Source organism: Lasioglossum baleicum, unplaced genomic scaffold (assembly GCF_051020765.1).
Source record: "Lasioglossum baleicum unplaced genomic scaffold, iyLasBale1 scaffold0055, whole genome shotgun sequence".
NCBI lineage: Eukaryota > Metazoa > Arthropoda > Insecta > Hymenoptera > Halictidae > Lasioglossum > Lasioglossum baleicum.
The window spans coordinates 32140-44221 of NW_027469115.1; the positions used below are offsets into that span (position 1 = coordinate 32140).

The following is a 12082-nucleotide window of genomic DNA, read 5'->3' on the forward strand; positions in this document are numbered from 1 at the left end:
AATAGGACATTTTAAGAGGAGGATTTTTCACGAGAAAAATTGCTTCTCTGTGATGCGGTGCCCTGACGTTCCTATTTAATATTACCTCTCGCTTTTTTTTTTATATTGAAGAGCAGACTTTTGTGATAAAAATCATATCTTTCTATTATTTATTAACGTAAATACTCTATTTATATAATAATGCTCAATGCCGTAAGAAAAATTTGTGAAGTCCTTTCCATTTAAGATGGTATATCTTTAAAGTTTAGCCGAGTTTAGCTTTCTAATTAATTGGAATATTTTTAGTACACCTTCCTTCTAAATAATCATGAAAAAATTAATTCCGCCCCTCTCCGCCCGCTCAAATTATTATTGTTTAAAGCCATTAAAGTTGGTAATAGAATGTTTGCGAGGTATATTGTTGGTACAAATTATTATCAGGTGACTTCACATAGCGAAAAATGTAAGATTTTAGTGTTAAATATTGCATCCGAGGTAATTCTTTAGTATTAAAATATAATAGAAGTTTTTCAATTCTGTTTCGTTCTGATATTTCGCTCACCTCTAGTAAAATAAAGATATAAGGTAGTAGGCTCGTTTCGTTTTTTAATTTGACACGCTTGTAATGCGTTTTTACCTTTACGGTAATTTTTTTTGTGTATGTTGATTGCAACAAGACTTCTCAAATTTATATTTTACGTATTCCATAAAACGTTACACATGTGTGAAACATAAATATAAAAAATACATATTTAGAAAGTAAAAAATAGTATGTACGATTATATTCCAAAAATTTTTTTTTAAATCAAAAATATCAATGAAAATTTATAAAAAATTATTGTTTAACAAATGCAAAAAATATTTAATTACCTATAGTTAAAAATGACTATTTTTTAAATATTTTTAGTGAAAATTTCATTGCAGTATCTCTACTGGTTCAAAAGTTATAACAAAATGGCACACGATTTTCCAATCCAGACCACTGTGCGTCAGTGATTTAAATTTTGAACAAAATATGTTTATATTCCTTGGAGTTTCCACTGTAAAATGAGCCCTTCAAAAGAAATGGAGATATAAAAATTGGCGTCACAAGGAGCTGGCAACGGACGCTGTATACGACTAAATAACCCCATTTACACCTCGAGAATAATATTAGCAACCAGTCTTGACCAACGATGCCTTTTTAAGTGAAAGGTAACAACCCTGGAACAGACATTTTCTGACGTAAGGATCGACAGCGTCGGTCCTGAAATTACATATTTCATTCACGTAGTGAAAAAACATTTTAGATTTGTCTATGTCCAACAAGTGATCCAATACACTGCCTCGTAAGTACGAGCGATAGCGGAACAGCAGTGGGTTAGGATACGATACCGTTACCGCCCACTACATACTACGCAATTGTAGGGGATGGCGGCAAGACGCCAACACGCATGGATTCGAACTGGTGACATTGTACTTGGTGTAAGCCTGAGAAGAAGGTTCCCAGGCAGGATTACGGTGACGTGTCTAGGTGCGAATGCGCGGACGATTGGATCAGAGTGGAGGAGGCAGGACTCGTTTCACATGCATTTTCGGCTGTATTAAAATACTTATTACAGCGGTCACACATACTACGCAGCGTGCGCCATCGAAGTCAACACATTGAGACTACGGGCGCGCGGCTGGGGTCGGGCTAGGCAGACCACGGGCGCGCGGCTGGGGTCGGGCTAGGCAGACCCAGGCAGACCCAACCCGGTAGACTCGATTTCTTTCAGTGCCGTTCCCGGGGCTGTTCTCTACAGGGAGATTTATGACAGGTCCTTACTATTGAGCTGGAAGTCGACACTTCCTCGACCAACACGTTTTGACTGTAATTTTCAAATCACTCGACGATGTCGAGCCACTCTCGGGCCGCTTGATATGTCACGAATAGACTGCGGATCTTTATGCATTTATAGCAAACTTGAGTAGATGAAATTGATAGTTGTTGGAAAATTTTTTAAATTGTAGATGTCAATATATGATTTCTCCTCTATTAAAATCATTAAGGGAAGAGATGACATTCAATGTAGTTTCTATTTCCTGTAATCGACGCTGACATTTTTTATTTTGCATAAAGATCCGCAGTCTATCCGTGACACACTATCAGGTGGCCCGGTGGCCCGAGAGTGGCTCGACTTCGTCGAGCGCTTTCAGACGTCAGACAGAAGCGGACAAGTTCGTGCGAACGCAGAATTGAATCTCGAGTAGCGCGAAAACTCGCTCGCCCGAACTTGTCCGATTCTTTCCGAACCCGCCCGACGAGATCGAGACACTCCCGGGCAGCTCGAAACCCCTTGGCAGCCCGATGCACTCGGGTAGCTTGAAACGCGCTCGAGCCGAAAATTATAAATTTCAACACTCTACACCTACCGAACCTTAAAAGTAACTGGTAAATGTTTCTTTGTATGAAAGTGATGAGATTGATTTTATTTAGACTTTATGCAGCTTTCCTTGTAATATGTTATAATGTATTGGCTCGTTCGGAAAGTCATTTCGTTTTCTCCTTTGCTGAAGAAACAATTCAATTCAATTCAATTTGATTTCTATTTCTTGCAATCGATATAGTAAATTTTTATTTTGCAGAAAGATCCGCAGTCTATCCGTGACACACCATCGGGTGGCCCGGTGGCCCGAGAGTGGCTCGACTTCGTCGAGCGCGTTCAGACGTCAGACAGAAGCGGACAAGTTCGTGCGAACGCAGAATTGAATCTCGAGTAGCGCGAAAACTCGCTCGCCCGAACTTGTCCGATTCTTTCCGAACCCGCCCGACGAGATCGAGACACTCCCGGGCAGCCCGATGCACTCGGGTAGCTGGAAACGCGCTCGAGCCGAAAATTATAAATTAAGTTTCTTTTCCCTTCTACGACACATTTTTTTTAGCACGAAGACGTTTCAACCCTCTACACCTACCGAACCTTAAAAGTAACTGGTAAATGTTTCTTTGTATGAAAATGATGAGATTGATTTTATTTAGACTTTATGCAGCTCTCCTATTGTAATATGTTAATGTATTAGCTCGTTCGGAAAGTCATTTCGTTTTCTCCTTTGCTGAAGAAATAATTCAATTCAATTTAGTTTCTATTTCCTGTAATCGACGCTGACATTTTTTATTTTGCAGAAAGATCCGCAGTCTAGTAATGACAAACGGAAGCATTGCCATCTGTTCTCGATACCTTCGATCTTATCGGAACACTCTAAATATTTATTTTATCGCCGGTTCACGTGAGGAAGGAATTAGTCCAGGTTGGATTGAACAACGCGAGAACCTCGTTTTAAATAAACACTTCGTCTTTATTAGCTAACAGTAGGAACACGGGCTCCTTGGTCCTAGACCGTTTGCTTTCTCGATTCGCTCGGCGCGATACTCTGCTTGTCGTACGTGTGTTTTCGATTCGCGGTTCTAAACGCTTCTGTTCGACTTCGCTCTCTCACGGGCAACGGAGACTTCGCGACGCTCGCATTGTTTTTCTCCGCTGCTCGCGATCTTCTTGAGCGCTAACGGTCATCGCTAAGGTGTTTGAATTTAAACTCCTATACATGAAAGTAGCGCGCTGGCGAGATCGAGCGTACCGACTCAGCCGGAACAGACCGCCCGCCTCGTATCCGACAGGTACGATCGGTAACGCTTATATGTGTGCAATTACAAATCAAATTCCTTACAACCTATGAGTAACGTTACTCCGCTTCGCACGCCGCGATCGGTAAAGGGCAGATCTGGGCGATTGGCCTCACAAAGGTAGAGGTAGCGGTTCGGACCGTCACCACACGGACCTTGCCATCTTTTCCTGTGCAGCAGGCAACAACACGCGCTAAATCCCACTTGCATGGTGGTAATAGATGGTTCTTCAATAAGACCATCCTCCCTACACGGATATTGGGAGTTTCCTTAACCCATTTATGTCGTTGTTGTAGCGAGTGTAAATAGTCGTGATGCCAAGCGCGCCAGAAATGCTCGTACATGTGGCGAACGCGTTGATAGCGAGATAGACGATTTTCGTTTACATTTAGAACAGTTTCTGCGGGGACGGTGGTCAATGGGACTCCAATCAGAAAGTGTCCCGGCGTTAATACCGTAAAATCGTGTGGATCGTTCGACATTGGAAAAATTGGCCTCGAATTTAGACAGGCTTCGACTTGACAAAGTAGCGTATTGAACTCCTCGATAGAGAGGGTATGGTTGCCCACAACCCGACGCAAATGGTGCTTCATTGCTTTGACCCCGGCCTCCCAAAGACCACCGAAGTGAGGAGTCGCGGGAGGTATGAAGTGCCACGTGGTTCCGTCGATGGCTAGGCGAGATGCCAGGTTGGCGTCTTTGGTAATTGTCCGAAACGTGCGGGAGAGCTCTCTGTCAGCTCCTTGAAAAGTCGTTCCGTTGTCGCTGTATAGATCGCTGGGAATTCCGCGGCGCGCTACAAATCGGTTGAGCGCGGCGAGAAACGCGGTAGTGGTATAATCCCCTACGCGTTCAAGGTGTATTGCACGTGTGGAAAGACATACGAACAGAGCAACGTAATTCTTTCGGGTACGTTGACCCCTGCTCGTGACGGGTAGTATGTAATAAGGACCGGCATAGTCGACGCCGGTATGTAAAAACGCTCTCGAGGGAGTGACTCTCGCGGACGGAAGGTCACCCATAATTTGTGTTGGTGTACTTGCCCGATGGCGCGTGCAAGCGACACAACGATAAATACGGAATCGTACCATATTTCTGGCTCCAATGACCCAATACATTTGACGCATGATTCTAAGCGTTAATTGTGGACCTCCGTGAAGGGCTCGAAGGTGAGCATGGTCGACAATGAGCTCAGCTATTCGACCGTTGGGGAGGATGATGGGATGTTTCTCATCATACGGCAATGTAGAGTGTCTCAGCCGCCCGCCAAGACGTACGATGTTTTGTTCGTCCAGAAAAGGGTGTAATTTGAGCAATGGGCTCTTCGATGGGAGAGCGCGTCCTTGGCGGAGCGCTTGAATTTCATTTGGAAAGGCTGCGCACTGGGCTGTTCTGCACCAGTACAGTCGTGCCTCGTGGACATTTACGGCCGTTAATCTCGTCAGAGTTTTTGGCTCCGACGATTGTTTGGGTCTCGCGTTCGTTATGCCCCCTCGAAGTTCTGCGATCACGGTAGCATCATGATTTGGGTCGGTTTCCCGACAATCAGTTCGTCGAGCAGGCCAATGTTGAGGCGATTTTCCAAGCCATGGTGGCCCGTGCCACCATAACGCGTGATCTCTAAGTTCGCTCGGAAGAATGCCGCGGGACGCGCAATCAGCCGGATTTGAGGCAGTCGGAACATGTCTCCATGACGCCGAAGGGAGTCGTGACTGAATATCCGCGACACGGTTAGCCACGAATGTGTTCCACGTGGACGGATGCTTATTCATCCAATCGAGAACGACTGTAGAATCAGTCCAGCAATATATCGGTGCGGTGGGACACTGCAGAGTGGAAAGAATCGACTCTATGAGTTTCGACAATAGAACTGCGGCATTAAGTTCGAGACGCGGAATGCTAAGGGTTTTAAGCGGAGCCACCTTAGATTTCGCGGCTATCAAGGTCGTCTTCACGCTCGTGTTAGCTTGAATCACGCGGATGTATACGGCGGCCGCGAACGCCCGACTCGACGCGTCGGAGAATCCGTGTAATTCGTACTCGGCTGTGGTAGACGTTACTCCGGTCCAACGGGGAATCCGGATTTCGTTCAAGTCTTGGAGTGACCGACAATACGATTGCCATTTTTCGAGAAGATCGGCAGGAAGCCTTTCGTCCCAGTCACGCTCGCGCATCCATAACTCCTGGATCAACATTTTTGCCGTGATTACGATAGGAGTGGCCCATCCCAAAGGGTCGAATAGCTTGGCGATGGAAGACAACACGGTGCGTTTAGTTGAGCCAATGTCACCAGGGATATGGGTTTTGAAAAGAAATGTATCGGTCCGCGGGGACCACGCTACTCCAAGAATTTTCAGACTCGTATCGACCTCTAGGGGATGGTCCAGTGGAACTTCGTGTTCCCCCTGAGGAATCTCAGTGAAGAGGGTAGGATCGTTAGCCGACCACTTATGCAAGTGGAATCCACCGGCTAGAAGCAAGGCTTGTAATTGACGGCACATCTCCCGCGCGGTGTTGATGTCGTCAGCGCCGAATAGTACGTCATCTACATAGATGTTTTGTTGCAATATAGTCTTAGCAAGAGGAAATTTGTCGCCCTCATCATCGGCTAGTTGATTCAGTACGCGAATAGCTAAATAGGGTGCACACGCAGTACCGTAAGTGACGGTAGTTAGTCGACAGGGTCTCACAACGTCGCTACCAGGGGGACGCCAGAGTATGCGCTGATAATCGCAATCCAGCGGGTGCACGCGAATTTGGCGGAACATCTTGGCGACATCCGCAGTCAGGACAAATTGATGCTGTCTCCAACGCGCGATAACAGCGAACAGTTCGTTCTGCAATTTGGGGCCTACTTGTAAATATGTGTTGAGGGACGTTCCGTTTGATGTAGCGCACGATGCGTTAAATACGACTCGCAGTTTTGTCGTTAGACTATGTTCCTTTATCACGGGATGGTGTGGAAGGTATACTGCTGGGACGTTAGACTGCTCATTTAACGGAACAAACTCCATATGTCCGAGCTCTCGATATTTCGCTAAAAAATCGTGATATGCTTGCGCATGTCCTGTATCTCGCTCCAAGCGTCGCTCGAGTCGTGTGTATTGACGCGTCGCAATTGTCAATGACTCCCCGATCGGCGGGGGGAACGTTTTAAAGGGAAGGCGTACCACATAACGTCCCGCTTCGTCCCGCTGGTGCGTCTCTCTAAAATGTCTTTCGCATTGTTTCTCATCTTCGGTAAGATGCGGTTTCACGACTACTTCTTCGGTTTCCCAAAACCGTTTTAGTAACTCGTCGGCTTCCGCGTTGACCATATGAATGGACGCGACGTTAAAATGCTCAGCTGACTCCCCACCGGTAGAGGGTCCGGAAAGTATCCAGCCGAATATCGTTAGTTGTGCAGTCGGACTGCCGAAGGGGCCTTGGCGAAGGTCATTAAGGAGAATCGCACCATAGAGATCTGCGCCAATAAGTAAATCTATCGGACAGTTGTCGAAGGGTTCAGGATCCGCGAGCTCCAGCCCTTGTAAGTGTGGCCAAGACGCGACCGGGCGTGTCTTTGTTGCAGCATATGAAGTTATCCGTTGAAATACGTACACGTTAATTGGGAGGGACGGTCCCTTCCCATGTACCGGTTCAATCCCAAGATTGAGGAATGACTTGGATTTCCCGCTATATGTGTCGCCAAAACAGTTGACGGTTAGGCTTGTTTTTTGCCTCCGAGTGCGTAACGTCTGTGCTAGTGTTTCGGATATGAAACTGTATGTGGAACCTTGATCGAGTAAGGCCTTTGTTTGTATCATGCGGCCTTCTACCGTGCGAAGGATGACACGTGCTGTCGCAAGAATAACCGATTGGGCGCGTGTTTGGGTTTGAAGTACTGTGTGTACTAATGACGTCTCGTTGGCAAAGTCGATTCCGCAATCGTTTGAATTCGATATGGCGTTCTCGGAACCGTTCGCTGTCGTACGATTGGCGGAGGCACTCGCGGGAGTGCTGATTTTCGTTTGAGGGTTACGGCCCGCCATCGAGCTGTCGGTATCGCGATGTAACGACGTATGATGCGCTTGACTACATTTGTAGCATCTTGATTGACTGCGGCACTCGTTCAAGCAGTGCCCTTTACGTAGGCAGTTCACGCAACATTTCAATCGTTTTACGATAACGAGGCGGCGTTGTAGATCGGCACGGTTATATTCGTCACAACGATAGAGGGGGTGACTCCCGGAACAATGCGGACATTTATTCGTGGTCGCACTATTGGGTTGTACGGTCGCTATATGCGTTTTCGCAACGGTTCGAGACGCATTGGAGGTGCCTGTGGAGGGTCCATCTAGACCACGCATTCGCGTATTAATGAACGCAATGAACTGCTCCCACGTCGGAGGGTCATAGGATTCTCCGAGTTTGAGGTTCCATTCGTGACGCGTTCGCGGAGCCAGTTTTTGGCTAAGAGTATGGACCAGCCAATCGTCCCAATTATCTACCGGACGGCCGAGATTTTTGAGGGCGGTGATTGACGAGTCCGCCGTATCGCGCAACGCACGGAGTCCGTCTGCAGTTTCGTATTTCATTACCGGTGTGTCCGCAATCGCGCTTAGATGAGTCGTTATGAGTAGTCGCGTGTTCTCGAACTCATCGTTGAGTTTCTTCCATGCGTGGGTGAAATTCGATTCCGTGATTCTAATATTACTCAATAACTTAAGCGCGGCGCCTGTTAAACTGGCTTTAAGATAATGAAGACGTTCGACATTCGTTAACGTTTCATCGTTTATGACCATCGATTGGAACATGTCGCGAAAATCCTCCCACTCAATACGAACACCCGAGAATGTCGGTACATCGATACGTGACAATTTTGTCTTACGACCTGTGACGCCCTTAGTGTGGTCCTTGGAATCGTCTCCGGCTGTGTGGGTGGATGGGTGGTTGGTCAGTGTGTGGAGAATCTCGGACATGTAGTCGGTAGTCGTCAGATACACGTCCTCCGCTTTGGAGAAGGCATCAGTCGCGAAGTAGTTCAGGTCTATGCGGTCAGCCTCGGTGGATTCCTGGTGTAGTTGTGTGTCCAGTTGTTGACACCTGTCCCAGAGTACGTCCAGGGCCTTCATTCGGTTTTTAACCTTTGCAGTAGTATAGTTTTGAACTCCCACTTTTTTCAAATTGGGCAAGGCGCGTTCAATTTGAGTGATCGTCCTTTCTTGCTCGACGATAACACGTTGGAGGTCATCCATGGCTAATTTTAAACTGGCGCACTGGTTTTGCTTTAACGGTTTCCCGAGTGGGTTTGAACTCACTAACCGTACTTACTAGAAGAGATTGTTAATGTCTTTTGGTCAATCGGAGTGATCCGATTGCACAGCACTGTCCTCGGCAATTGTTCTCCTCACGATATTATAAAGATCCGGCTCGAAGGACCATAAAATGTTCTCGATACCTTCGATCTTATCGGAACACTCTAAATATTTATTTTATCGCCGGTTCACGTGAGGAAGGAATTAGTCCAGGTTGGATTGAACAACGCGAGAACCTCGTTTTAAATAAACACTTCGTCTTTATTAGCTAACAGTAGGAACACGGGCTCCTTGGTCCTAGACCGTTTGCTTTCTCGATTCGCTCGGCGCGATACTCTGCTTGTCGTACGTGTGTTTTCGATTCGCGGTTCTAAACGCTTCTGTTCGACTTCGCTCTCTCACGGGCAACGGAGACTTCGCGACGCTCGCATTGTTTTTCTCCGCTGCTCGCGATCTTCTTGAGCGCTAACGGTCATCGCTAAGGTGTTTGAATTTAAACTCCTATACATGAAAGTAGCGCGCTGGCGAGATCGAGCGTACCGACTCAGCCGGAACACCATCCCTACACGATAAACAAAATTACTTTCCGAACGACCTGATAGTATGTAGTATGTAATTTAAATAAAAATATTAATTTTTGTCAGTAAAAAGAAAGACTGCTGCTGCTGCTGCTACACATTTGTACAATAGACATTTACTTTACCGACATCTTAATGTGGAAGATCCACATCAGCGCGACCAGCTCTGTATCACCTTACCGGGGCGAGAGACCCCCTGCTCCCTAGTACAAGGCCTGTACGTGCCTGTATGGCGCTGCGTACGGCATTCGAAACATTGGCGCGACTGTGTTGCCCTCTTACGGTGAGGCAAAATCCCCCACCGTTTTCCGTGCAGCCTCGCGGCAGCAGGGATCCAAAACGCGACATTGCTGCCCGGTGCAGCCCTGGTTGTCTGGGTTGATCTTCAAATCTATTTGTCGTGAACTAATTTCGAATAACAAAACATAGTATTTATTTATTACGATACAGATTTATTCGTTACTAATAAATAATTTTTCTCCAAATAATATCGTTACTCGTGATTCAGGAATAAATTCTTACATTATTCTTTGTACGATAATCAAAATAAAATTTGCCCAACATTGCCTATACACATCATATAATTATAGTATAACAAACTAAAATAACATACTTTGGTAATGTATATTATACTTACGGTATCCATGTATACAATGTGAATAATATAAAGTTGTGCAATTGGTGGTTTAGGAGGTAAAACCTTGAATAGAAATAAAATGCAAATTGTATAGAATTGAATAGAAATAAAATATAATATATGTATATACATCTTTTCCATTATTTCGTATTAAAAGAATATTTGTATCACATTATGTCCCCCTTCATATGAAACAACTTTCGGAAGAACATTTTTTAACATTTTCTGTTCCTTCTAAGAAATTAAAAACAGTCCAACTATTATATAATTCGTTGATACATAATACATATATACATTCAGTATTATGTCTATACTACATATTATATGAATACCAGGTATTTCGTTTATCTCATCCATTTTAATGTCTTCATTACTTTTACAAATAACAAAATATACAAAACAATAGTTCCCCGACGGCACACCGGCTCGGTTTCAGCCTGGCCCCTGTGGACAAAAGGGCGCGTTTTCCGCCTGCCGAGGGCTCGAGCCCAGGGCCCGACGGCCGGGCTAGGATTCAGCCGATTTGCAAGATTGCAAGGGTGCGGGATTCGCGTTCTCATTGCGTGATAATACAAACACGGGTTTTTTCAGTAGTCAAAAACGCCAGATAAAAGATCAATCTAGGCAGCAATCGCCCTCAAAAGTCTTATTTTTTCCCTATACCAGATGTAATTTGCATTATTCGGCAGCATATATGTTATGAAAATAGCCACATGCGCAGTTGTACGCTTCCGTATGATCCAAATTACGACTCGTAAATGTAAAAATAGGACTTTCAAGGGCGATCACGGCCTAGATTGATCTTTTATCTAGCGTTATTGACTACTGAAAAATCAAATTTTTGTATTGTTGAGAAATGAGAACGCGAATCCCGCACCCTTGCAATCCTGGAAAAAGCTGGAAAAAGTCTAGTGACTGCCCCGTCAGAGGGCAGCACGGTCGCACTAATGTGGCGTTTGCAATCCTGGAAAAAGGAGTCTAGTAACTGCCTGCCCCGTAAGAGGGCAACACGGTCGTACTAATGTGGCGATTGCTATTATCACCGGCTATTATACAGAATACTCGTCGGTGATACAGGGCACCATTGTGGGAGATGTCGATAAAGTAAATTTCTACTGTGCAAATGCGTAGCAGTCTCCCTTTTTACCGACAAAAGTAATATTTATTTAAATTCATATTGATGATTTTTGTATTTTGTGCGCATGCAACGACGGAAAAGGAAATAGTAAGAAAAAAAAATGAAATTAAAAGTAAGTGTCGCACAAGGGAAAAGAAAATTTATATTTTTTGTATGGCTACATTTAACATATTCATATTTCTTAGACTTTGTTAAAATCATTATCGCGAGTGAAAAATGCAACAATTTTGAATTTCATCGACTCAATTTTACTTATCACTGAATTAGTTTTGTTACGCCGCAGGGGGTTGGGGTGAAGAGATAATATATAAATTACACAAAATTGAGAATTTAAAATTTACTAATATTGTTGTTTATTAAGGCATCAAGGTTACACACAATCTTTTCATAAACCTAAATCTACTATCTTATGATTACGACGTTGTTGCATCTGCTTCCCCAAACTTGTGGCCGGTAGAGCATGTTCTGGCATAAACAGGATACCTAAAAAATACGAGGAATATCATTAATATACAATATATTCACACATGTACAATGGCATAATTAGATATGCTTACCACACTACAAATTGGAGATCCGCCTTTTCCCCGGTTGCCGTGGCTTCCTTCTCCTCCTCCTCCTTCGAGAAACTGATTACATTTCAATAGGTTTCCACATTACCCCGGAGGTACTATTGACAATGCGTTTTTTTTCAGTGGTATCCCCAGTAGGCCTATTCCACGCTAGCAACTACGAAAAAAAAAATTACACATCTTCAGTATGAGCAAGGACTTCGACAACCCATTCTGTGATTTTCAATGTACTGTCGCAGTT

General features: G+C 44.7%; 1 protein-coding gene across 1 annotated transcript; it reads right to left on the minus strand.

Moving 5' to 3' along the window:
* Positions 1-3678: 3678 nt before the first annotated feature.
* Positions 3679-8856, minus strand: LOC143219569 (uncharacterized). Its single transcript, XM_076445506.1, has one exon. The coding sequence runs from the start codon at positions 8854-8856 to the stop codon at positions 3679-3681; it is 5178 nt and encodes a 1725-aa protein (XP_076301621.1).
* Between the last annotated feature and the right edge of the window lie 3226 nt (positions 8857-12082).